This window comes from Medicago sativa, chromosome 4 (genome assembly GCF_051527215.1).
Source record: "Medicago sativa cultivar Bolivia chromosome 4, Bolivia_mono, whole genome shotgun sequence".
In the NCBI taxonomy this organism is placed as follows: domain Eukaryota; kingdom Viridiplantae; phylum Streptophyta; class Magnoliopsida; order Fabales; family Fabaceae; genus Medicago; species Medicago sativa.
This window is the reverse complement of record NC_140752.1, coordinates 55,022,816-55,050,173: the sequence shown is the minus strand read 5'-3', so window position 1 is coordinate 55,050,173 and position 27,358 is coordinate 55,022,816. Positions and strand designations below refer to the sequence as shown.

General features: G+C 34.4%; 3 protein-coding genes, 1 long non-coding RNA gene and 1 pseudogene across 8 annotated transcripts in view; all 5 read left to right on the top strand.

The window, feature by feature from the left end:
- Positions 1-749: 749 nt before the first annotated feature.
- On the top strand, positions 750-2,263 carry LOC146929938 (disease resistance protein RPV1 pseudogene; annotated as a pseudogene). The gene is made up of 2 exons (XR_015007981.1): positions 750-1,335; positions 1,609-2,263. The product of XR_015007981.1 is annotated as a disease resistance protein RPV1 pseudogene (transcript).
- Positions 2,264-4,495: 2,232 nt separating this feature from the next.
- Positions 4,496-7,386, top strand: LOC146929937 (uncharacterized). Its single transcript, XR_015006230.1, has 3 exons — positions 4,496-4,844; positions 4,999-5,088; positions 7,260-7,386. It is a non-coding gene; the product is annotated as an uncharacterized LOC146929937 (long non-coding RNA).
- A 2-nt stretch (positions 7,387-7,388) lies between these two features.
- On the top strand, positions 7,389-9,487 carry LOC146929936 (uncharacterized; the record flags this gene model as incomplete). Its single annotated transcript, XM_085701629.1, has 5 exons — positions 7,389-7,583; positions 7,672-7,764; positions 7,853-7,954; positions 8,060-8,407; positions 9,182-9,487. Coding segments are annotated over 5 exons (828 nt in total), but the record flags the coding sequence as incomplete, so codon positions are not given.
- Positions 9,488-10,043: 556 nt separating this feature from the next.
- LOC146929932 (disease resistance protein Roq1-like) overlaps positions 10,044-27,358 on the top strand; it is a 32,065-nt gene continuing 14,750 nt past the window's right edge. Inside the window, exons 1-6 of one of the 3 annotated variants that reach the window (XM_085701612.1) lie at positions 10,044-10,886; positions 11,126-12,233; positions 12,322-12,540; positions 12,665-13,366; positions 13,461-14,189; positions 14,504-14,894. In XM_085701612.1, the coding sequence (XP_085557738.1) occupies positions 10,378-10,886; positions 11,126-12,233; positions 12,322-12,540; positions 12,665-13,366; positions 13,461-14,171 (3,249 nt within the window). In that variant the 5' untranslated portion in view covers positions 10,044-10,377 and the 3' untranslated portion in view covers positions 14,172-14,189; positions 14,504-14,894. Of the gene's footprint in view, positions 10,887-11,125; positions 12,234-12,321; positions 12,541-12,664; positions 13,367-13,460; positions 14,282-14,503; positions 14,895-27,358 lie in introns of those variants that run through there. The other 2 variants (XR_015006228.1, XM_085701611.1) reach the window with 2 other exon arrangements.
- Positions 17,731-24,121, top strand: LOC146929935 (disease resistance protein RPV1-like). 2 transcript variants are annotated; one of them, XM_085701621.1, is made up of 9 exons: positions 17,731-18,324; positions 18,538-19,642; positions 19,758-19,976; positions 20,122-20,829; positions 20,931-21,040; positions 21,129-21,622; positions 22,768-22,956; positions 23,165-23,240; positions 23,523-24,121. In XM_085701621.1, coding segments are annotated over exons 1-6 (2,652 nt in total). In that variant the 5' UTR covers positions 17,731-17,815; the 3' UTR covers positions 21,130-21,622; positions 22,768-22,956; positions 23,165-23,240; positions 23,523-24,121. The 2 variants fall into 2 exon arrangements, with proteins under 2 accessions (XP_085557747.1, XP_085557748.1); XM_085701622.1 differs by lacking the exons at positions 20,122-20,829; positions 20,931-21,040; positions 21,129-21,622; ... (1 more) ...; positions 23,165-23,240; positions 23,523-24,121 and having other exon boundaries at positions 19,758-20,087.

The following is a 27,358-nucleotide window of genomic DNA, read 5'->3' as shown; positions in this document are numbered from 1 at the left end:
TTGCAACGATCCCAAGCACTACGGTTCAAATCATCAATATTAACAACGATCCCAAGCACTACAGAAACTTGGGGAAGAAGAAAAGAGAGAGAAAACTATGAATATTATTGAATCAATGAAAACGAAGAAGATGAAGAAGCTTGAGCTTGAGCATCAATGGCGGAAGCTTGTAACTGAATCGTAACAAACTCCTCTCAAGAGGAGAGAGAGTAAATCTGATACCATAATATCAGAGAAACAAAAATGAAGAAATGAATAGGAATTCTCATTATTCATTGAAGTGTTACAACACTCTTATATATAGAGTCTGGTAACCAACTTAACTAACAAAAGAAGAAGCTAGTGAAAAATACTATAAAGCCCTTAACAATTACTTGGGCTACAAGTTATCTACATTTTTGTGTTCATTTTCATCTATGTTTAATAGTGGTAAAAGTGTAGACTGTCTTTAATTAGATGTTTGAATGACATAGCTTAAATTTATCTTTATTGCATGTTATTTAACACTGATTATACTATTATACTAAATGTAACACAACTAAATGGGTCAAAAACATAAATAATAGCTCCAGTACTTATTATACTATTCTTTGGTTTTTATTTATTTATTTTAGCAAGAAGAGGTGGCAGTAGAATGTTATTTACTGTGTGATTGGTCCACACGGCTATAGGAAGTAGTCAGAAAATTTAACAGACCATTTTTGTCATAAATTTTCTCCTTGTTATATAGTTACATACTGAAGACTCTCACATCAAAGGCGACAAAAACTTATACTCATATTCTGCATTCTCAAACTCTTTTTTCATCCAGTTTCTCTCAATTCTCATGGCTATGCAATCACCTTCTTCATCCTCTTCATTTTCCTATCGATTCACTTACCAAGTGTTCCTCAGCTTTAGGGGCAGTGACACTCGTAATGGTTTTACTGGCCATCTCTACAAGGCTCTAACTGACAAGGGAATCCACACCTTCATTGATGACCGTGACCTGCAAAGTGGGGATGAAATCAAAACATCACTCGACAATGCCATTGAAGAGTCTAGGATCTTCATTCCTGTGTTTTCTCTCAACTATGCCTCTTCTTCATTTTGTTTGGACGAACTTGTCCACATCATTCACTGCTACAAAACAAAAGGTCGTCTCGTTTTGCCTGTTTTCTATGGCGTGGATCCTACTCACATACGACATCAAAGTGGGAGTTATGCTGAACATCTCACTAAGCACGAAAAGAGGTTCCAAAATAACATGAAAAACATGGAGCGGTTGCATCAATGGAAGTTAGCTCTGACCCAAGTTGCTAACTTGTCCGGCTACCATTTTAGTCCTGGTCCTGGGTAATCCTCTTTACTTGATTCTTGTTTTCCTTTTTGCATTTTATTTATTTAATTTTTATTCCTCAATAATACCATCTTAAAGCCTAAATTGGAAACACCTTTTTATTTACGTTCTTAAGCAAGTATTAGTTATTTATAAGTCAAAATAGTTAGAATTTAGAAATGTATGATATATTATGAGTACATGGATGTGACTGTGATGTTGTTACATACTGACTTATCTTATTGGACTTTTTTTTTTTGAGAGAGACTTATCTTATTGGACATGAATAGATATGAATACAAGTTTATTGGAGAGATAGTCAAATACGTCTCCAACAAGATCAGTCGTCAGCCCTTACATGTTGCCAATTACCCTGTTGGATTGCAGTCTCGAGTACAACAAGTGAAATCGCTTCTTGATGAAGAATCTGATGATGGAGTCCGCATGGTAGGACTTTATGGTATTGGAGGCATGGGTAAATCAACACTTGCAAAGGCAATTTATAATTTTATTGCTGATCAATTTGAATGCTCGTGTTTTCTTGAAAATGTGAGAGAGAAGTCAGCTTCAAATCAATTGAAACATCTCCAGGAGGAACTCCTTTTAAAAACACTTGCACTGAAAATTAAGTTAGGAGGTGTTAGTGAGGGAATTCCTTATATAAAGGAAAGACTGCATACAAAGAAGATTCTTTTGATTCTTGATGATGTTGACAATTTGAAACAACTACATGCTTTGGCTGGAGGACGTGATTGGTTCGGCTGTGGAAGCAGAGTTATCATTACCACCCGTAACAAACACTTACTAACCAATCATGAGATAGAAATTATGCATGAAGTAAAAGGGATGTCTAGGGAAAATGCTCTTGAATTGTTGAGGTGGATGGCTTCCAAAGTGTTGCATATTATTATCACACTATTGTTTATCTCTATTACACTTTCATGATTCAGAAAGAAGAGAAAAAAAAAACTGAAACTCTACAACAGAACTAACACATGGAATTGAAATCCATGAAGAATGAAAGCAACCAAATTGACAGCTACAAGAAGAAGAAGAAACTATGAGACTCAAATTCAAGAAAAAGTGGCAGAGCAAAAGAAATGCTCAACAATAAGAGGAACAGCCACAGCAATTACAAGAAGAAAGATCAACATTCCAAACAACGCAATCCTAACCGTACTCACCAAATCACTATAAACATCGCACGACGCAAGAAGCGGGTTAACAACGACGCTTGAACCTAAATCACACATTTCAACTTTCATTTCTCCACAATGACCTTCAAGCTTGTCTTTCATAACCGGCCACATCGGTTGCATGTATCTCGCATTAGCACTAAATCGTAAATCCAAATACACCAACCCGCAAGCTTCTCCAATACCATGAACTTTCCATCCATCGATTGTCATAGACACGTTACGAAACTTTGCTTCTTGAGTTGAAGCATCGACAAGTTCGTTGTAAAAAGGCTTCAAAAGAGAGAAAGTTGAGAGGTTTTCTTGACGGTGGAAGAGTGAGAAATGAAGAGAGTCATAGTGAATTGTGCTTCCAATAGTGTTGGAGTGTTCTGTAAGAAACTCGACACCCAAGTTGGCTGTGAAGGTTTTTCCATTAGTGACATTGAGAACAGTTGAAGTTGTTGAATGGGGTGTGAAAGAAGGAGTTAGAGGGACGAAGAACAATGCGATCGAACATGCGAGAATCAAGATCATCCATCCACCAAGAATTGCAAAGAGTGCAGTTGCTGTTGCATAAGCTTGATTCAAAGATGAATCATCAAGAAGATCAATGGTGTAAAGAGATGCTTCTTTGTTGGTTTTCATGGTTGAAAGATTTAACAGAATTGAAAGTTGTTTCAAGATTAAACAGCTGAGTTTGAAGAGAATGTGAAGTGAATAATGCCTTATATAAGCACTAGGTTCCAAATATTAACATATTCTATTAGTTTTAAATACAGATACCTTTATGGAGTTTATACTGTATACTATTAACCAATATTTAAAATGTCAAAGAAATACAAGTTGAAATTATAGTTTCCTCAAATCTATAAAACAATGTATATATGCATATGTAGGGCTGAGCAAGGGACGAATTTGGTTGAATGTAATCACATTTGTCAGTGTCATCGTGTCTGTATTGGTGCATTAGGTTATCATTATTTTGTCTCTTGAATTTCTATCACAATATCTCACCACTTCCAACGATATGCTTTACTAACTTTCATGAAATTCATTTTTTTTTTTTCCACATTAAATCGTCAACAAAAATTCCACAACCTACACTTTAGAGCCTGCAAATTAAGAACACTTAACCTTCAATTGAACAAACACATGTGCTATGAAGTAAAGGATTTGATACAAAAGTTTACCGCTCTGTAATGAACTGAGTTTCATTTCTAACATGCAGGTTTGATACAAATTTTTACCGCTCTAGTGGGCTAAACAATAAGGGTATTTTAGTAATTTCATAATGCCCAAATCAATTTTTGGAGAAAAAAATCATCAAATAAAAATTCTGAAGATTTTTAAAAAAAATTAAATAATGGCGTGTCAGTGCCACGTCAGTGCCATTAGGGGTCACTTAATAGCAGGGACTAAAAACTATAATGGAAAATTTTATAGGGACTAAAAAATATGATTTAATTTTACAGGGACTAAAAACGAAACTACAGATATTTATAGGACCAAAAACTTAATTAACCCTAAATTTTACCTTTTTTTTTTTAACCTTTCTTCAGGAAAAGTAATGGTTACGGAAGGAAGTTTCCAACTTTGAAAAAGTGTAGAACAATATAAAAGCAGAGGGTCCTACTAATAGTACAATGAAAACATGAAACGTAAAATTGGGGAGACACTACAAAAAAACGCGTTAATTCTGGCGGTTTTGTACCGGCGGTCCCTGTAAACCGCCACTATATCCGGTGGATTGCGGCAATTTTTCTAGCCGCCGCTTTATACAGTACATTACGGCAGTTTTAACTGCCAGTATTAACAAAATATAATGGCACAATTTACATTGTATATTGAGGCATTTTAGACTGCCGCTATTAGCCTTTTCAATTTTTCAGCTCCAATATTGGCGCACTAACTTCCCTCGTTTTTTTTTCCAATTTTTAGAAAATCCCTCCATATTTTTCTACTTAACATAAAATAAAATATTTTATAACATAAAATATTTTATAACATATTTTATAACAAAACCTTCTCATTCACCGATTTCTCCAAGCTTCCAAAGTTCCAAAAATTTTCCATAACACTACCGAAACACACTTTTCACCACATCCTAATCCTAATTTTCAAACCTTCAATCCCTTCGATTCCTTGCATCAATCTTCGATTCGTTCCTGAATCTTCAAACCATCTTTTTCAATTGATTCCAAAACCCTCAAACACCCAAACCCATTCGATTCCCTCAAACCTTTAGATTCCTAATCTTCAACAGATTTCAAAACCTCAAACACCCAAACCCATCAATTCCAGCAAATTGATTCCATCTGTGGTACCTGTCGAACTCTTCTCTCAACTTGGTGAGTATGAAATTTGCTTAATCTGAAATACCCAAACCCTCATCTTTGTATTATTCTTGATTTGAGTTCAGTTTTGATTATATGATTGAAGATTTACTGCTGTTGTGAATTTGTTTTTGTTTTTGATTTTTTTTTGTTTTTGTTTTACTGGTAGAAAAACTGAGGTTTGTGAAACTGCTGTTATTTGAGGAGGTTTGCTGTCAAATCAGGAAGATCTAGAGTTGCGACCCATCACTGTTATTTGGTGAGGATATGAGTTATTTAAATTTCTTGTTTTGTTTGAGTTGTTTCTTAAAAACCAAATCAGGAATAATGAATTTTTTTTTTAATAATGTTGAATGAGTTATTTTTTTTTAATAATGTTGAATGGTACGGATATGAGTTGTTTGAGTTGTTTGATCTCTTAAGACCTTTTATTGCAAATCCATTGGCCTTTATTGTCCATGGTATGAGACATGATCACTATATTATAATTTATTTAAGGGACATGATCACTATTATTATTATTATTATTTCTACAAAAGGGTGCTGTATTTTTGTTATTATTTTTAATCTAGTGTTAGTATTTGTTTAGGTTAATCTCCCATTTTTTAGTAAAATAAATGAGAAGATATGCTGTGCGTATAGGAAGTTCGTCAAATTTCGTAAAACAGAATGCCGTACCATTTAGCACCTATCAATTTTTTTAATACAAGTTTTAATAATATGATGGATTTATTCCTTAAAAAAATGATGGATTTACCTTGAACTATTGTTATGTGAGAAGGTTTGCTGCTAAATTGCTAGTACACAAAACATAGATAGCAATTAGTTTAATAAATTAATTATTTGAAGTTTCAAAGCTCTCAGTATTATTAAACAAAGTTGACATGATTCTAGAACCTGTAGTTGTGTTTCATGGAATTGGATTTCATGTATTTGGATATTATTGTATATATATTACCTAGCAAGCAACACACACTTTGTGAATGGTGCTGGAACCCCCAATTGTGCCTTCGTAAGGAAGTGACGCGGGGGTAGTTTTTTGGTAGTCTGGGCCGCTGTTAGCTGTTGTTTTCTTGCTGGTATAGCGGTCTGTGCTGGCTATTTGTGAGGCCTTCAGCTGAGTCCCCTTTTTTTTCCCTGCTGCCTTCGGTTCTGCCTCTTAGGGAGTTTTTACTGAGCTAGTTATGTGCTGAACTGACAGCTTCTGTTGTTACAGCACTTTGTTGGTTAGCTGGTGTGGTTCTTGGTGGCCGGTTCGGGTGTGAGGCAGGAGTATGCTGGCAGTTTATGGCTTGTATACGTCGGCCTCACAACATGTTTTCTTCGATTTTCTTGGGGTTTTATTCTTTGTTTTGGTGTCCCGTTTAATCGTGGCATCTTATTGTATTTTTCCCTTTTACCGCGAGTCTTTTAGTGCTTCTTGCACGGACTTGTCGAGAATAATATTTGCCATTTCAAAAAAAAAAAAAACACTTTGTGAATTGATTTGCCTTTCTTTTCTGCATTGTATTGGTTTCACAATTGTTGGTCTTAATGGATATGATATCCCTGTTCTGGTTATGTATTTTTGGTTACAAGGTTGGCATTTACTGATGTTTTTTACCTCATTTTTTTTATTACTATCGTTCAATATAAAATGGAAGTGTTTTACACGAAATGGTGTTTTATTTCATATTTTTGACGATCACACACTTTGCTTTGAAAATATTGTAGCATCCTGGTAATGATGTAATTTGGAATGTGTAAACCATTATTCTGGATTTATTTTCAATCACTAAGTTTTCAAAAAATAATGAAGCATGCTTCTGTTGTAAGTGGTTTCTATAACACAAAGATTGTATTAATTGCAATATATCAACCTCAACGTGTTTAACTTTTTTTTCTCTCCTAAGGTTTCCACAAGCTCTTAGTTTCTTGCTGTTTTTTTTCAACCTTTTGTGAGAGTTAGTTTTTTCAATCGCTTTATGATCTAATCTTGAAGGTGATTGCCTTTTTAAATTGTGATGAGAGTATAGAGGATCATGCATACAATTTAATTCTTGATATGGGAGATGCATGATGTTTGTAAGTCAGGTCTATAATTTCAATCATATTCTGCCCAACGGTGGGGGACATGTGATCCACCACATTGTCATATTTGTCCATTGCCCTCTATTTTTTCATGGTTCTCATAACAGTACGATTCCTAGAGGTTTTTTGGAAAGGATTTTTAGGTTAACAACTCATGATGGTCAACATGAGTTTGGAAATTTTACTGATAGAAGTTAGGAAAATAAAATTTGCATCATAATGTTCTGGTTATTGTTTTGCCTTTCTTTCCACTGTTCTGATTTCCCTGGTCAGTTTGATTTTAGTTTCCTTGTGATTGTAATATACTTCAATTAGTTCTGTACTATACTTGTAACACTTTATTTTCTGATTGTCTCATAGAACTGCTATAACTGTCAGCACATTAATCGCCGCTGCACCAAAATTGCCGTCTGAATTCACAAAACTGTGCAGGAGGTATGAGATGCGTTCCTTGTACCTTTACACTGTCATGCTATATCTTAATTCAATGAAGTTGAAGATCTAGCTAAAAGATATATTGAGGGTTCAATTGGTAAAAAGTGGAGAGAGTATAGACTTAAACTATTTGATGATAACTTCGATCCTACTTTGAGCAAGAATGAAATTGTCAACAAGAAACCTGAGAATGTTCCCTTGGACCATTGGGTGAAATTTGTTGAATATCGCTTGAAACCCGAGACTATGGTATACTTCATTTTTCATTATATATTGATTTTTTTTTTAAGTAATCAGTTGTTAAATCATAGAAAGTAATATACTCTCACTTGTATAGGAAATGTGCAAGCGAAACAAAGAAGCGAGAAAGAAACAGATTTTTAATCATACGTGCGGCGCCATGACTTTCGCGAGGAAAAGACATATCCTAGTATGTTTGTCTATTACTGTATGTAGCTAATTCATTGTTTAAGTTGACTATTAAGTTATTTGATTCATAATTATACTTTTTGATCTAGACTCTTGAGGCTGGTAAGCCTGTCGGCCGGGGTCCAATGTGGGATATGACCCACAAAAGTGCAGATGGGAAGTATGTGAACGAAGAAGCTCAGAAGATAGGGGTAAATTGATAATCTACCTCCCAAATTATTTTAAATTTATGTTCATTGTTTTAGAATTGAAGGAAATGAATGTTATTCATTGGTTATTTATTATTTGGTTTGTAGGAGAAAATTTGCAATCATATAGCTGAAAACCCTGAGGCTTATTCTGAAATTTCTCCAAATGATATTGTTGGCAAGATATTTGGAAAAGAGCATTCTGGCCGTGTTCGAGGAATGGGAATGGGAGTGGTTCCTACTATTGCTTTTAAGCATACTACCACACGACTTAGCGGTATGGAGTTTGGCTCTTTTCGTGGTAGTACTTCAAGCGGCAGTTCTGCATTGGTGAACCAAAAACTTGCAACTATGGAGGCTCAAATGGCAGCACTTGTTGGCTACATTAAAGCGAAGGAAGGTGGTTCACTGCCTCCAGAGTTAGCTGCTGCCTTATTTCCCAATGATACACAACAGGTATAACAACTACTCAATGCATTTATGATTTTGTGCATGTGTCTTTCTGGATAATTGTTAAAATATGTAGTGACAACCTAGTTTTTCTGTTCTTATTGGTAGAGGTAGGTTCGGTTTCTTAGTGGCTGGGGGATTATAGTGTTTTAGCCGGTTTTGAGTTTTGTGATGGGGGAACCTTGTAGAGGTTGTGTAATTTAGTTAGTCACACATGTGCACTTTGTTTAGGTATGTTTCGACTTTGTCTATTGTTATCTTCAAGTTGTGTATTCTGTTTATAGCTGCTATTGCATATCTTGTGCTAGCTTGCTCTTTATTAATAAAATTTTGCTTCTAAAAAAAATGATAATAATTACTTTCGTCTAATCTGATAAAGTCCATTGTTCCATTCTAAGTAAAGAATTATATAAAATAAATCATACTAAACAGGAACTTTGTCAAATCATCTTTGATTCCAAATGCAAGCAGTGCCATGTAGTAGTACCGGCGCTACATTAAGCTTTGGAAGCATTGATATTATTTGATGATATTTTACAAAATGGATCTGAATACTATTGGGCTAATGAAATAAATACTGCTAATTTTTTTATAAATTAAATGCATTTCTTTAAATTTTTCATCATCAATCTTTAAATTCATCAATTATGAAAAATTGATTTTGGATAATACTGTCTTTCAAGCTTTTACTTTGATAATAACTTTTACTTTGCTTAGGTTGTTGAATTGGCAATAATATCTTGCTTAATATGAGTTAACAATTATAATATTTTTTTGCAGGCATCAAACGTAGGAAGTGATTCTCCAACACCTAATGACATATCTAGATCATCAGATGAAAGCAATGCACGTGGAGCACGAGAGTCCTAATTTTAGTGACAGCAGTAGTGTAGTCATTTTCATGTTTTGAAACTTGTTATTTTGAGAATAGCTAAAGATGGTAGCAATGGTTTGTGTAACTTTATGTTTGGAGACTTGTTTATTTTGAGACTTGTTTATTTTGAGACTTGTTTATTTTGAGAATGGGTATTTGTATCAAACTCCACTTGAGTTGAATTATAACTATATCAATGACAATGTTCAAAATTTGTCTGTCCTTTAATTTTGTTCAAAATATAGAAATGTACAATTATATATTCCTATGAAATAATAATATTATAAATAAAATAATTTCAATTTTCTGAGCATTGTGGCATTTTATATGTCAATTGTGGCACCTAAATGATTAAATATCAGAAGTAAATTCTGGCAGTTGGACATGCCGCTACGTGCATAGGTCTCGGGAGTAATTTCTGGCGGTTAAAACCGCCAGTACTTTCTGCAAGTTGCGGCAGTCAAAAATGCCAGAAACCCCTATTGGCTTTGTCACAATAATGTAAATAATGGCGTTTGAAACTGCCGTTATATACAATTAAATAACCGCCACTTTAAACCAAGTATAAAACGGCGGACAACATGGCGGCTACGTAAAAACTGCCGCTTTAAACATTGTGGCAGACAAAATTTCGGCATTTTTTAAAACGCCACAATTGTACATAGTGGCGGCTAAAACCGCCGGAACATACATTTTTTAGCCGCCGGAAAACACGCGTTTTTTTGTAGTGAGAGAATATTAATTAACCATTTGATTCTCAATGATATTATTGGTGATTGGTTTCACACGGAAGATGAGAGGGAAGATGAGAGCGTCACTGTCTGTAAACTGCATTGCATTAATAGATGTTTGAATGGCATAACTTACATTTATTTTCCTTGAAGAAATTAGCAAAGAAGATGTGGCAGTACAATGCTATTTACTGTGTGATTGGTCCACACGGCTACAGGAAGTAGTCAGGAAGTTTTACAGACCATTTTTTGTCACAAGTTTTCTCCTTTATATAGTTACATACCGAAGACTCCACATCAAAGACCACAAAAACTTAAACTCATATTCTTCATTCTCAAACTCTTTTTTCATCCAATTTCTCTCAATTCTCATGGCTATGCAATCACCTTCCTCATCCTCTTCATTTTCCTATCGATTCACTTACCAAGTGTTCCTCAGCTTCAGGGGCAGTGACACTCGTAACGGTTTTACTGGCCATCTCTACAAGGCTCTTACTGACAAGGGAATCCACACCTTCATTGATGACCGTGACCTGCATAGAGGGAATGAAATCAAACCATCACTCGACAATGCCATTGAAGAGTCTAGGATCTTTATTCCTGTGTTTTCTATCAATTATGCCTCTTCTTCATTTTGTTTGGACGAACTTGTGCACATCATTCACTGCTACAAGACAAAGTGTCGTCTCGTTTTGCCTGTTTTCTATGGCGTAGATCCTACTCACATACGGCATCAAAGTGGCAGTTATGGTGAACATCTCACAAAGCACAGAAAGATTTTCCAAAATAACAAGAAAAACATGGAGCGGCTGCATCAATGGAAGTTGGCTCTCACCCAAGCGGCTAACTTGTCCGGCTACCATTTTAGTCCTGGTCTTGGGTACTCCTCTTTACTTGATTCTTGTTTTTCTATTTGCATTTTATTTATTTAATTTTTATTCCTCAATAATACCATCTTAAAGCCTAAATTGGAAACACCTTTTTATTTACGTTCTTAAACAAGTATTAGTTATTTATAAGTCAAAATCTTTAGAATTTAGAAATGTATGATATATTATGAGTACATGGATGTGACTGTGATGTTGTTACATACTGACTTATCTTATTGGACATGAATAGATATGAATACAAGTTTATTGGAGAGATAGTCAAATACGTCTCCAACAAGATCAGTCGTCAGCCCTTACATGTTGCCAATTACCCTGTTGGATTGCAGTCTCGAGTACAACAAGTGAAATCACTTCTTGATGAACGATCTGATAATGGAGTCCGCATGGCAGGACTTTATGGTATTGGAGGCATGGGTAAATCAACACTTGCAAAAGCAATTTATAATTTTATTGCTGATCAATTTGAATGCTCATGTTTTCTTGAAAATGTGAGACAGAATTCAGCTTCAAATCAATTGAAACATCTCCAGGAGGAACTCCTTTTAAAAACGCTTGCACTGAAAATTAAGTTAGGAGGTGTTAGTGAGGGAATTCCTTATATAAAGGAAAGGCTACATACAAAGAAGATTCTTTTGGTTCTCGATGATGTTGACAATTTGGAACAACTGCATGCTTTGGCTGGAGGACGTGATTGGTTTGGCTTTGGAAGCATAGTTATCATTACCACTCGTAACAAACACTTACTAACCAATCATGAGATAGAAATTATGCATGAAGTAAAAGGGATGTCTAGGGAAAATGCTTTTGAATTGTTGAGGTGGATGGCTTTTAAAAGTTGTAAAGTTCCTTCAAGTCAAGAAGCAGAGATTTTAAACCGTGCAGTTGCGTATGCTTCTGGCCTTCCATTAGCTATAGAAGTAGTGGGTTCCAACTTGTCTGGAAAAGGTATTCCAGAATGTGAGTCTACATTAGATAAGTATGAAAGAATTCCACATGAAGATATCCAAAAGATACTTAAAGTAAGCTTTGATGCTTTGGACGAAGAACAACAAAGTGTCTTTTTGGATATTGCTTGTTTCTTCAAAGGATGTAGTTTGGCAGAAGTTGAAGAGGTACTTCAACGTCATTATGGTTATTGCATAAAGAGCCACATTGGAGGACTGGTTGATAAGTCTCTCATAAAAATTAGTGGGTGGCACTTGAAAGAAGTGACATTACATGACTTGCTAGAGGTCATGGGTAAAGAAATCGTCCGGAAAGAATCACCCAAAGAGCCTGAAAAGCGTAGTAGGTTGTGGTGTCACGATGACATAGTTCATATTTTACAGGAAAACAAAGTAAGATTGATATCTATGAACAAATATTTATTTTACCCTTATTTGTATTGTGGTTGATTCATTTTTATTTTTATTTTTCTGTTAAAAGGGAACAAGTAGAATTGAGATGATATATCTGAATTCTCCCTCAACGGATCTGGTAATAGACTGGAATGGAAAGGCCTTCAAGAAGATGACAAATCTCAAAACACTTATCATTGAAAATGTCTCTTTTTCTAAAGATCCCAAGTATCTTCCAAGCAGTTTGAGAGTATTGAAATGGAATGGATGTTCTTTTGAGTCTCTATCATATAGTATTTGCAGCAAGGCAAGTGAAATAATTTCATTTTCTAGTTGTATATAAATTCACAACGATTCTGTTTCCATCAAGAAAAAAATATCATTATTTGATTTTAAATTTATTTGTTTGTTTCTTCTTTGTGTTTATGCAGAGGTTTGAGGATATGAAAGTCTTGACATTGGACAATTGTCAATACTTAACCCATATACCCAATGTCTCAGGTCTTCCAAATTTAGAAAAATTCTCGTTTCGAGAGTGTCATAATTTAATTGCAATTCATGATTCGGTTGGGAACCTAAATAAACTTGAAATCTTAAATGCATATGGATGCATCAAGCTTGAGAGTTTTCCACCCTTATGGCTGCCCTCGCTTAAGAAATTGGACCTCTCTGCTTGTAGGAGGCTCAAGAGTTTTCCAGAATTATTATGTAAGAAGACAAATACAAAAGAGATTGGAATGTGTATAACTTCCACAAGAGAATCGCCATTTTCATTTCAAAATCTCAGCTTATCACTACATGGATGTAAAATGCTCAGGTTCCCAAAACATGATGATAAAATGTATTCTATAATGTTTTCAAATGTGGAAGCTCTTTATTCTTACTATCTCCCATATGAATGTCTCCAAATAGTTCTCAAGTTGTGTGTTAATGTGAAATTTCTAGACTTATCCCATGGCAATTTAAAAATTCTTCCTGAGTGTCTTAGTGAATGTCACCTTATGAGGACCCTCAAATTGGATTTCAACGAGCATCTTGAGGAAATTAGAGGGTTTCCACCGAATCTTAAACGTCTTGATGCACTTGGATGTGAATCATTGAGTTCCTCAACTAGAAGAATGTTATTGAGTCAGGTTTGTTGTTGTTTTTTAATGCAATATTATTTGATATATAGCATTTCATATATAATCGACAATGTGTAACATATATCTTATGCTAAACTAACAGCAATTACATGAGGCTGGGTGCACCAATATTCGTTTCCCAAACGGAACAGAGGGGATTAGGATTCCAGATTGGTTCGAGCACCAAAGCAACATCAAAAAGATCAGAGTTTATGAATGTACATCAATTTCTTTTTGGTTCTGTAAAAAGATCCCTTCTATAACTTCTATTATTATTCTTCCGGATGTTCATTATACTTTCAGATTTAATTTGTTTGTCAATGGTTATGAATGTACATCTCCAGCATTCGAATTTAAATGGCTGCCTTGTTCGGGACATACATATTTGTTTGATATGAATTTGGAAGAAAATATTGAACGCTGTAAAATATTTCACGGGATCAATTTCGAGTCTGAAATGGACAAAGCACTTTTAAAAAATGAATGGATCTATGTGGAGTTTAAGCTTCGGTTTAGTTGGCTTCCTGAGAATGTGATTAAAAGGTTAAGAAGTGCAGAAATGGGAATCCACGTGTTGAAGGAGAAAAGCAACACGAATGAGGATGTGATATTCACCAATCCTTATAGAAAGAGAAAATTAGATGAATATCTCAATGCTTCATTATCACAATTTCATCCTACGCTGAAAAAGCATAGATTTGTGGAAGTGGGAGTTTCAGAGACAGAAATTTTGCAGCAGCAACATCTAGCTTTAGTGTCAGGCATGCGGAACTTGGTGCTTACTGAAACAATAGAAAAGGAACACCATGGCTAGATATATTCCTTGGTCCAGGTACATCATTATCATTATTATCTTTATAAACCAATTAATTGATGGTATAAAGAAGCTTTTTTTCTATTTTGTTTTTATCTTGAAAATGGAAGTGGAGAATTTCTTTTCATAAGTCAGTTTTAGTTTAGAACTGTAATATGTTACAATGTTTGTTTTCTGCATAATGGTGTGTATGACAATTTCAAGAGTGGATCCTCTCATGTTGAAATAAACATGAGGAAGTTATGTTTCTAACAAAAATCCCTCTCTCATAAAATTGAACATTTGTCGGTAATTTACACAACTTTTCTCTAACCAAAACTATGCATTGTCAGGAAACGATCTGTAGTCATCTGGCTATTTGCATTGTTGCTCGCACTACAGAAACCATTGGTTGTTTGAAAGGGCAGTGCGTATTGATATGCTTTGCACCTCAGTTGTATGATTGAACATGGGAGAATCTCTGTACATATTTTCATTTTGACAGATGATGGTTTGTCACAATCTCTGTACAATGATGTGAACTTTCATTTCAAAAAGTTGGATGCTTAGTTTATATTTTTTTTCATTTTTCAGTTCAAGTGTTTGATTATAAGTTACCAAAATATTACATTATGGTATTTCAATGTAATGTGTGTAGCATTTCAAAACAGGTTTAGTCACACTCTAAAGGGAAATTTCCACATAAAAAAATAAATAAATCCAAATGTGTGTTCGTATTCCGAAGAGTACTAGCAACACACCCTTTAACACATTTGTACAGGTAACTACCCTTGCCCATGCGCATATACATGTTTTTGAGCTCCATTTTATTATTATCTATCTTAATTATGAGCTATTGTATATACCTTCATTCAGAAGAATGAAATTCTGCAGTTGATATTCATCGAATCTTGAAAAAGAATATAACAAAAATATCCATCGAATCACACTGAAACAATAATAATTAAAGAAAAGAAAAAGGGGTATTGGAAAATTGAAAGAAAAAAAATGTAACAGGGAAGAAAGTTGCATTGCATTATTCCATTTTGAACAAATACAACACTTTCAATCATCCAAAGTGTTGCATATTATTATTACACTATTGTTTATCTCTATTACACTTTCATGATTCAGAAAAAAAACTGAAACTCTACAACACAACTAACACATGGAATTGAAATCCATGAAGAAGGAAAGAAACCAAATTTACAATTCCTAGAAGAAGAAAAAACTAAGAGACTCAAATTCAAGAAAAAGTGGCAGAGCAAAAGAAATGCTCAACAATAAGAGGAACAGCCACAGCAATCACAAGAAGAAAGATCAACATTCCAAACAACGCAATCCTGACGTTAGTCACCAAATCACTATGAACATCGCACGACGCAAGAAGCGGGTTAACAACGACGCTTGAACCTGAGCCACACATTTCAACTTTCATTTCTCCACAACGACCTACAAGCTTGTCTTTCATAACCGGCCACATTGGTTGAATGTATCTCGCATTAGCACTAATCCGTAAATCCAAATACACCAACCCTCAAGCTTCTCCAATACCATGAACTTTCCATCCATCAATCGTCATAGACACGTTACGAAACTTTGCTTCTTGAGTTGAAGCATCCACAGGTTCATTGTAAAAAGGCTTCGAAAGAGAGAAAGTTGAGAGGCTTTCTTGACGGTGGAAGAGTGAGAAATGAAGAGAGTCGTAGTGAATTGTGCTTCCAATAGTGTTGGAGTGTTTCGCAAGAAACTCGACACCCAAGTTGGCTGTGAAGGTTTTTCCATTGGTGACATTAAGAACAGTTGAAGTTGTTGAATGGAGTGTGAAAGAAGGAGTTAGAGGGACGAAGAACAATGCGATCGAAAATTTGAGAATCAAGATCATCCATTCGCCAAGAATTGCAAAGAGTGTAGTTGCTGTTGCATAAGCTTGATTCAAATATGAATCATCAAGATCAATGGTGTAAAGAGAGGGTTTCTTGGTTGAAAGATTTTTGGTGAGAATGTTAGAAAGTGAAAATATAACAGAATTGAAAGAAGCTGTTTCAAGATTATAAGCATTAGGTTCCAAATACTAACATATTCTATTAGTTTTAAATACAGATACCTTTATGGAGTGTATACTGTATACTATTAACCAATATTTAAAATGTCAAAGAAATACAAGTTGAAATTATAGTTTCCTCAAATCTATAAAACCATCCATATATGCATATGTAGGGCTGAGCAAGGGACGAATTTGGTTGAATGTAATCACATTTGTCAGTGTCATCGTGTCTGTATTGGTGCATTAGGTTATCATTATTTTGTCTCTTTGAATTTCTATCACAATATCTCACCACTTCCAACGATATGCATTACTAACTTTTATGAAATTCAAGATGGCTGCATCCTAAGTTTCATGAAATTCATTTTTTTTTCCACATTAAGGGCCTGTTTGTTTTGGATTTTTTTTGAAAAAAAACTATTTTTTTGAGTAAAAAATCACTTTTTTAGTTTTTGTTGTGTTTGTTTGAGATTTTTAAAAAATCCATTTTGCTAAAAAAATCATTTTTAGCCTCAAAATGAAAATCTATTTCAAGTAGCTTTTCCAAAATCTATTTTTTTCTTAATGCAAGGAACTCAAGTGTAAGTGTTTCAAATCTCAAAAAAATGATTTTATGATAGTAGACAAACAGAAATAGCTTTAGATTTTTTAAAAAATCTCTAAAAAAAAATCTCTAGATTCTTTTAACTCAAAATCTATTTTTTCTAAAGCTGAAACAAACGCACCCTAAATCGTCAACAAAAATTCCACAACCTACACTTCAGAGCCTGCAAATTAAGAACACTTAACCTTCAATTGAACAAACGCATGTGCTATGAAGTAAAGGATTTGATTCACAAGTTTACCGCTCTGTAATGAACTGAGTTTCATTTATTCTAACATGCAGGTTTGATACAAATTTTACCGCTCTAGATGGGCTAAACAATAAGGGTATTTTAGTAATTTCATAATGCCCAAATCAATTTTTGGAGAAAAAAACCATCAAATAAAAATTCTGAAGATTTTTAAAAAAAAATTAAATAATGACGTGTCAGTGCCGTTAGGGGTCACTTAACAGCAGGGACTAAAAACTATAACGGAAAATTTTATAGGGACTAAAAAATGTGATTTAATTTTATAGGGACTAAAAACGAAACTACAGGGACCAAAAACTTAATTAACCCTTAATTTTACCTTCTTTTTTTTTTAACCTTTCTTCAGGAAAAGTAATGGTTACGGAAGGAAGTTTCCAACTTTGAAAAAGTGTAGAACATGAAACGTAAAATTGGGGAGAGAATATTAAGCTTTTTTATTATGAGTTTACTAAATAGCTGGCAGGTTTAACGTAAAAACCTATAGTAATAATTGTGTGTGAATGGTTAATTAACCACTACACGGTAGATGAGAGGGAAGCTTCAGACTTAGTGGTAAAAGTGTAGAAATTAGCAGGATGTTATTTACAGTGTGATTGGTCCACACGGCTATAGGAAGTAGTCAGGAAGTTGTACTTGTACACACCATTTTTGTCCTTGTTATATACATAAACTCATACCGAAGACTCCACATTTCAGCTCACAAAAACTTAAACTCATATTCTGCATTCTCAAACTCTTGTTTCATCCAGTTTCTCTCAATTCTCATGGCTATGCAATCACCTTCCTCGTCCTCTTCATTTTCCTATCAATTCACTTACCAAGTGTTCCTCAGCTTCAGGGGCAGTGACACTCGTAACGGTTTTACTGGCCATCTCTACAAGGCTCTTACTGACAAGGGAATCCACACCTTCATTGATGACCGTGACCTGCAAAGAGGGGATGAAATCAAACCATCACTCGACAGTGCCATTGAAGAGTCTAGGATCTTCATTCCTGTGTTTTCTATCAACTATGCCTCTTCTTCATTTTGTTTGGACGAACTTGTCCACATCATTCACTGCTACAAGACTAAGGGTCGTCTCGTTTTGCCTGTTTTCTATGGCGTGGATCCTACTCACATACGACATCAAAGTGGGAGTTATGGTGAACATCTCACTAAACACGAAAAGAGTTTCCAAAATAACAAGAAAAACATGGAGCGGTTGCATCAATGGAAGTTGGCTCTGACCCAAGCTGCTAACTTGTCCGGCTACCACTTTAGTCCTGGTCCTGGGTACTCCTCTTTACTTGATTCTTGTTTTCCTTTTTGCATTTTATTTATTTAATTTTTATTTACGCTTTTAAAGCCTAAATTGGAAGCACCTTTTTTATTTACGCTTTTAATAAGTCAAAATAGTTAGAATTTAGAACTGTATGATATATAATGAGTACATGGATGTGACTGTGATGTTGTTACATACTAACTTATCTTATTGGACATGAATAGATATGAATACAAGTTTATTGGAGATATAGTCCAATACGTCTCCAACAAGATCAGTCGACAGCCCTTACATGTTGCCAATTACCCTGTTGGGTTGCAGTCTCGAGTACAACAAGTGAAATCGCTTCTTGATGAAGGATCTGATGATGGAGTCCGCATGATAGGACTTTATGGTATTGGAGGCATGGGTAAATCCACGCTTGCAAAAGCAATTTATAATTATATTGCTGATCAATTTGAATGCTCATGTTTTCTTGAAAATGTAAGAGAGAATTCAGCTTCAAATCAATTGAAACATCTCCAGGAGGAACTTCTTTTAAAAACACTTGCACTGAAAATTAAGTTAGGAGGTGTTAGTGAGGGAATTCCTTATATAAAGGAAAGGCTACGTACAAAGAAGATTCTTTTGATTCTCGATGATGTTGACAATTTGGAACAACTACATGCTTTGGCTGGAGGACCTGATTGGTTCGGCTCTGGAAGCAGAGTTATCATTACCACTCGTAACAAACACTTACTAACCAATCATGAGATAGAAATTATGCATGAAGTAAAAGGGATGTCTACGGAAAATGCTCTTGAATTGTTGAGGTGGATGGCTTTTAAAAATTACAAAGTTCATTCAAGTTATGAAGAGATTTTAAACCGTGCAGTTGGGTATGCTTCTGGCCTTCCATTAGCTATAGAAGTAGTGGGTTCCAACTTGTTTGGAAAGAGTATTGCAGAATGTGAGTCTACATTAGATAAGTATGAAAGAATTCCACATGAAGACATCCAAAAGATACTTAAAGTAAGCTTTGATGCTTTGGACGAAGAACAACAAAGTGTCTTTTTGGATATTGCTTGTTTCTTCAAAGGATGTAGATTGGCAGAAGTCAAAGAGATACTTCAACGTCATTATGGTTATTGCATAAATAGCCACATTGGAGGGTTGGTTGATAAGTCTCTCATAAAAATTAGTTGGTGGCACTCGAATGTAGTGACATTACATGACTTAATAGAGGTCATGGGTAAAGAAATCGTCCGGAAAGAATCACCTAAACAGCCTGAAAAGCGTAGTAGGTTGTGGTGTCGTGATGACATAGTTCATATTTTACAGGAAAACAAAGTAAGATTGATATCTAAGAACAAATATTTATTTTACCCTTAATTACATTTACATGTTCTCAATATTTTATTTGTATTGTGGTTGATTCATTCTCTCTTTTTTTTTCTGTTAAAAGGGAACAAGTAAAATTGAGATGATATATCTGAATTCTCCCTCAACGGATCTGGTAATAGACTGGAATGGAAAGGCCTTCAAAAAGATGACAAATCTCAAAACACTTATTATTGAAAATGTCTCTTTTTCTAAAGATCCCAAGTATCTTCCAAGCAGTTTGAGAGTATTGAAATGGAATGGATGTTCTTCAGAGTCTCTACCATCTTGTATTTGCAGCAAGGCAAGTGAAATAATTTCATTTTCTAATTGTATATATTTATAAATTCACAATGATTTTGTTTCTGTCAAGAAAATAATATCACTATGAGAGTATAGTATTTGATTTTTAAAATTTATTTGTTTGTTTCTTATTTGTGTTTGTGCAGAGGTTTGAGGATATGAAAGTCTTGACATTGGACAAATGTCAATATTTAACCCATATACCCAATGTCTCAGGTCTTCCAAATTTAGAAAAATTCTCGTTTCGAGAGTGTAAAAATTTAAGTGCAATTCACGATTCGATTGGGAAGCTAAATAAACTTGAAGTCTTAAATGCATATGGATGCATCAAGCTTGAGAGTGTTCCACCCTTATGGCTGCCCTCTCTTAAGAAATTGAAACTCTCTTATTGTAAGAGACTCAAGAGTTTTCCAGAATTATTATGTAAGATGACAAATACAAAAGAGATTGGAATGTGTATAACTTCCACAAGAGAATTGCCATTTTCATTTCAAAATCTCAGATTAACACTATATGGATGTGATATGCTCAGGTTCCCAAAACATAATGATAAAATGTATTCTATAATGTTTTCAAATGTGAAAGCTCTTCATCTCGGAACTCACTATTTACCATATGAAGGTCTCCAAATAGTTCTCAAGTCGTGTGTTAATGTGAAATTTCTAGACTTATCCTTTGGCAATTTCAAAATTCTTCCCGAGTGCCTTAGTGAATGTCAACTTCTGAGGACCCTCCAATTGAAATGCAACAAGCATCTTGAGGAAATTAGAGGGTTTCCACCGAATCTCAAATGTCTTCATGCATTAGGATGTGAATCATTGAGTTCCTCAACTAGAAGAATGTTATTGAGTCAGGTTTGTTGTTGTTTTTTCATGCAATAGTATTTGATATATAGTATTAAGTATTTCATATATAATTGACAATGTGTAATATATATCTTATGCTAAACTAACAGCAATTACATGAGGCTGGGTGCACCAATATTTGTTTTCCAAATGGAACAGATGGGATTAGGATTCCAGATTGGTTTGAGCATCAAAGCAGGGGTCAATCAATTTCTTTCTGGTTCTGTAAAAAGATCCCATCTATAACTTCTATTATTATTCTTCCGGAATTAATTTGTTTGTCAATGGTTATGAATGCACATTTCCAGAACTCGATTTTAAACATCTGCCTTCTTCGGGACATACATATTTGTTTGATATGAATTTGGAAGAAAATATTGAACTCTGTAAAATATTTCACGGGATCAATTTCGAGTCTGAAATGGACAAAGCACTTTTAAAAAATGAATGGATCTATGTGGAGTTTAAGCTTCATTTTGTCTCTGCGGTTCCTGAGAATGTGATTGAATGGTTAAGAAGTATACAAATGGGAATCCACGTGTGCAAGGAGAAAAACAACACGAATGAGGATGTGATATTCACCAATCCTTATAGTAGAAAGAGAAAATTAGATGAATATCTCAATGCTTCATTATCACAATTTCATCCTACGCTGAAAAAGCATAGATTTGTGGAAGTGGGAGTTTCAGAGACAGAAATTTTGCAGCAGCAACATCTAGCTTTAGTGTCAGGCATGCGGAACTTGGTGCTTACTGAAACAATAGAAAAGGAACACCATGGCTAGATATATTCCTTGATCCAGGTACATCATTACCATTATTATCTTTATAAACCATAGTTTCTACCTGGAAGAGTTTTTCAAATGATGAGACATGATATAAGATTCTGTAGAAAATGCTTTGTAGACACACACTTCTGATCACGACAACATGTGATTTTCTCAAATTACTATTGGTGTTGACAAATCAGTGTCGAGTCTGGTGTTCGTGTCTGTGTCGGTATTTCATAGGAAGGATGTTTTTTATCCAGCTTGATTGATGGAAATTTTAGAAATTATAATTGAAAACATTGTTACGCATAAATGTTACTAATGTTATTTTGATTTCCTCCTGCTCTATTGGTTCAAAATGTCGAAATAAAGGTTCTCAGAGTTTGCAACTGCTTAAAGTTCAATAAGTAGACCATTTTATTGTAAATTTTAGCCACTTTATGCTTATAAACTTGACATTTGATGTTGAAAGTCTTCATGAGTTATTGTAAAGATTAAGAAAATCTAGGCTTTTCCTCCCCATCTATTTATTTACTTATTGAGTGAAAATGTTAATATCCTAAACACAGTATTTGTTGGTTTTAGAAGGGATATGAGAGAAAAAGTATTATGGAAAAGATATATTGGAAGACAGAAATATTGTTTATAACATTAAGAATACCATTACAAACACTCTAATGCTCTATAAATAGAGCTGAAACATAACTTAAAACAAAAAAAAAAACTCCTAAGATTATTGTCTTTAAAACAAAACATAACTGAAGACAACTCACTAATTCCTACATTATTGGTTAATGAATTTTTTTTTAATATTATTGGATGAAGTTAAAGTTATTATTAATCTCATTAATTATGATTCAGATTGGAATTGTTAAATCACTTTTCACAATGGTTTCTGCTTGGAAGTGACATCTATTATATCTTAATGCACTTAATCATGTATCTATCCCAATGTCATATGATTGGCATTGGAACAATACTGATAAAAATTCGACTATCTTATAAGCACATAGGAGGTTTACAGTGAGCTAAATGCAGCATAAATGTATAATGTGTTACTTATCACATCTATTATAACTTGAATTTTTGTTCAACTATTTCATAAGGAAACCTTAGTTCACTTCAAGTGTTATTGTTGAACAATCTTCCAAACCTGACATCCTTGTCACACTCTTTAGGGAACCTTAGTTCACTTCAAGAACTGTACATTTATAACTGTTCGAAGTTGATTTGTCTTCCGGATAGCATTCAAAGCCTTACTGCTCTGGAAACTTTGAGTATTTCTGAGTGTCATGAGTTGGGGAAACGGTGTAAAAGGGAAACAGGTGAGGATTGGCCAAAAATATCTCACATTCAAAATCTTCGAGGTATGGTTTGGATCTCTCGCTCCCTCTTAATACAATTTGACACTTCGATTTATTATATTTTACATCTTCTATAATTATGAGTTATGACTCTTCTTAAAGATGTTCTTTTCTTCCACTTTCCTAGTTTTGTATTGATCCTTTTCTATAGGGTTTTATTTATTCTGGGTTGCCGTTAAATATAATTCATGTGTGATACTTTTTTTCACAGTTCGCAATTGAAGGAATAAAGATTTGGGTTTCATTTCCGGTGCGTATGTAGTTTTTTTGTTCAGCTCTAATGTAAGGTAAAGTACTTGTTGCTTTGTATTTTTTCAGTAATTACTCATAGCATTATTTGTTTTAAAAATTTGGTATTTTCAATTCAATTCTTCAGCTGAATACTACCTCCATCTTGGACAAATTGGGGCTCTTGCTCGGATACAAACCTAGTTTTCTTCACATTGTTATGAATTATTACGAAAATGGCATTGGATGTGTTGCTTTCAAATTACTGTTTGCAAGATAATTGTTGTTGTTTCTTTAAGGCTATAATATGCTAACAAGTTTCTTACTGCAAGGTGCTGCAGTTTTTGAAGGTTAGAGAAGAGACAACCCTTTGAGCACCAAGGGAGAGAGGAAGGGTAAAAACTAAAGCTTCAGCTTGAAGACAAAAATCCTTCGCCTGATCTCAAACATATAATTTCCATCATACAAACTCTGGTGGTTATAATTTCCAACTTGGTCCTTGATCATCTGCTTGGCATGGTATTCCCACAAGTTATCATATGATTTTATCTCTAATGTGGAAAACAAATAATAATATTTTGAGTTAAATAATTTTCCAAGTTTATGGTTGTGTTACAACTTGTCACCGCTCACGACGTGGCTTAACGCAAAGGTCTCATGAAAGTGTTAGCAAAGAGAGTTGCTTGATCTTGACCATGGGCTTTAGGACCGTTGATAAAACTTTTGGAATGTTATATTAGATATGAAACTTTTTGTATGATTAAGACACATATTCTCATTTATGATGTTTATATGGAGTTGAAAAACAAACTTGCACTGATAACTTCAAATCTGTGATAATATTTTTAACTGATTTGTAGAACACGGATTTGAGAAATTCATAATTTTCATGTAAATACTGTGAAAAAGTAATTTTAAAAAACATCCAAATTTTATAAAACAGCATACTATAATTTTATGTTATTATTTCAAAGTGCTCGGCTATGCGCTAATTAACTGAAATATTTGTGATTTGCATCCTTCTTTGTATCCTCATTGATTGCTCATAATCTTCTCATAACATTCCTTTCATTGTCTGAGACACTCTACATCCTTCTTTCTGCATTTTGTGTTTATACAGACCTAGTTTATATTTATTATATAATATTTGATTAGATTGTGTTAACTGATATCTATTTTCTGTTTGTTGTTAGACAGAAGGTACACCTCTGCAAGCACTTCTACAGGCCGTCGTTCCTTCAACCACCCACGAATTCAATCTACAGGAGGAAAAAGTCATGAGAAATCTTGGAAAATTAACATGGAAGTTCTCTGTCAGGAAGACATGAAAGTCCTTAGCAAAAGAAAGCAGAGAATTTTTGACAAGTAGGCGGATTAAAGCTCTTGATGGTGTGCCCAATTTATTCTGCCAAATTTCAGCACCAAAATCCTTCATGTGATTAAGTTGTGAAACCTTTTGATAGTGAATTGAATTTTGTTTTATTTGTACTTTTTCTTTTCCATTTGTGAAGATATATGGACACCTAAGCAGTGAACATGAATCAAAAATCAAAATAAAGTGATATTTTGAGTTCAAAACAAGCAATAGAGATCTACAATTTTTGTGACAATTTGGTGGAAAATACCTGAATATACAAATTCACATTGCATCATTCCTGTTAAGCTTTGGATAAAACACATAATAGGGGGACCAATTTTGCAAATTGATGAAAATAGGAGGACTAAAACTGCGCACATAAGCTTTGGATGAAACGCATAATTAAACACTATACATACATACATACATATATATATATATATATATATATATATATATATATATATATATATATATATATATATATATATATATATATATAGACACACACACACACACACACACACACAGGAATGGTCCCTTTTATTTTCTTGTTGCTTTTGAGATGCCTATCATGTGTTCTGTACTTCGCTTCACATACTTTGCTTAACAGAAGTCAAATCAACCTTGAATTTCGGGACTAGCCCACTGCTCGGGATGGACTGACACCCACAAAGCTTAAGCTCTCTCTTATCGGGAAGTGACTAGTTGCACCTGAGAGGCTCTGAAGAAGCCGCAGAGGTAGACCCTACTTCTCTCACCCGCTTTCTTTTTAATGCAATTCTATGTGCTTACCCGATCAGCCATTTAGGTGCGAGAGTTGTTGATAGCGTCTCTTGTGGCACTATCACACTCATTATTCTATTATAGTAGTAGATAGTCAAGTGGCTATTTGACTCCTAGCTTTGCTCTTTGTCCCTTTCTATACCTAAGCTCTTCTCCCACTTCGTCCGTTGCTAGTCTGACCCCTTCATTTGATCCGATGGGACTGCTCGGTACACTACTTTTTTACTTGGCATTTCTATTGATTGACATTGATTCCTATCTTTTTTGGCTGAAAGTAAAGTGGACCGTTTTCAGCAGGTCTCTAAACCTCCTCTTTAGTCAGAGTTCTTGTTTATGTTTTTTTTTATATGGAGTCCGAAAAAACTAATTTGAACTTGTAGCTTATATTATAAATCTTTGATAATTTTCATTAATGATTTGTACATGGTTCATGTTATGCATCAATTCTAGTATTTGTTCGATTGACAGTTCCTACTTCCCCAAATGCTTTGCAACCATTGATAAACATTGTCTAGTACTTATCCAAATAGTTTTTATTTATAGAATACAACAGAAAAATCATATGGTCCAAGAGATTGCCATACTCCTATGTATCCACAATAGTCGTCAAAACATTCATAATGTCGGGACTCACGATAGAGGACAACAAGCTCATAATCTTAAACGACAGAGTTCAAATCCATTCAAGTATGATCGTAAAATGACAGTTAGTGTCCCTTTAATAATAAAAAAAATATATACCAAAAAAAGTAAAGGTTATAAAAAATGTTAACCATGTTTTTGAGTTCGATTTTATTATCTATCTATCTTTCATTATGAGCTATTGTATATACCTTCATTCTGCTTTTGGGTTCCACTAATTATTGCAATCAAATATTTAACTTTTAGGTCCCTTGATGCTTCCAAAAGTAGATACCTCCATGCAGAGGAATGAAATTTTGTAGTTTCTATTTCAGCAGAATCTTGAAAAAGAAGATACCACAAATATCCATAGAATCACACTGAAACAATAATAATTAAAGAAAATAAAAAGGGCTGTTAAATTAATGAAAAAAAATTAAACAGGGAAGAAAGTTTAATTGCATTATTCCATTTTGTACAAATACAACACTTTCAATCATCCAAAGTGTTGCATATTATTATTAGACTATTGTTTATCTCTATTACACTTTCATGATTCAGAAAGAAAAAAACTGAAACTCTACAACACAACTAACACATGGAATTGAAATCCATGAAGAATGAAAGAAACCGAATTAACAATTCCTAGAAGAAGAAAAAAATATGAGACTCAAGATTCAAGAAAAAGTGGCAGAGCAAAAGAAATGCTCAACAATAAGAGGAACAGCCACAGCAATTACAAGAAGAAAGATCATTATTCCAAACAACGCAACCCTAACCGTAGTTACCAAATCACTATAAACATCGCATGACACAAGAAGCGGGTTAGCAACGACGCTTGAACCTGAATCACACATTTCAACTTTCATTTCTCCACAATGACCTTCAAGCTTGTCTTTCATAACCGGCCACATTGGTTGAATGTATCTCGCATTAGCACTAAACCGTAAATCCAAAAACACCAACCCGCGAGCTTCTCCAATACCATGAACTTTCCATCCATCGATCGTCATAGACACGTTACGAAACTTTGCTTCTTGAGTTGAAGCATCCACAGGTTCGTTGTAAAAAGGCTTCGAAAGAGAGAAGGTTGAGAGGTTTTTTTTGATGGTGTAAGAGAGATATATGAAGAGATTCATAGTGAATTGTGCTTCCAATAGTGCTGGAGTGTTCTGCAAGAAACTCGACACCCAAGTTGGCTGTGAAGGTTTTTCCATTAGTGACATTAAGAACAGTTGAAGTTGTTGAATGGAGTGTGAAAGAAGGAGTTAGAGGGACGAAGAACAATGCGATCGAAAATTTGAGAATCAAGATCATCCATTCGCCAAGAATTGCAAAGAGTGTAGTTGCTGTTGCATAAGCTTGATTCAAAGATGAATCATCAAGATCAATGGTGTAAAGAGATGCTTCTTT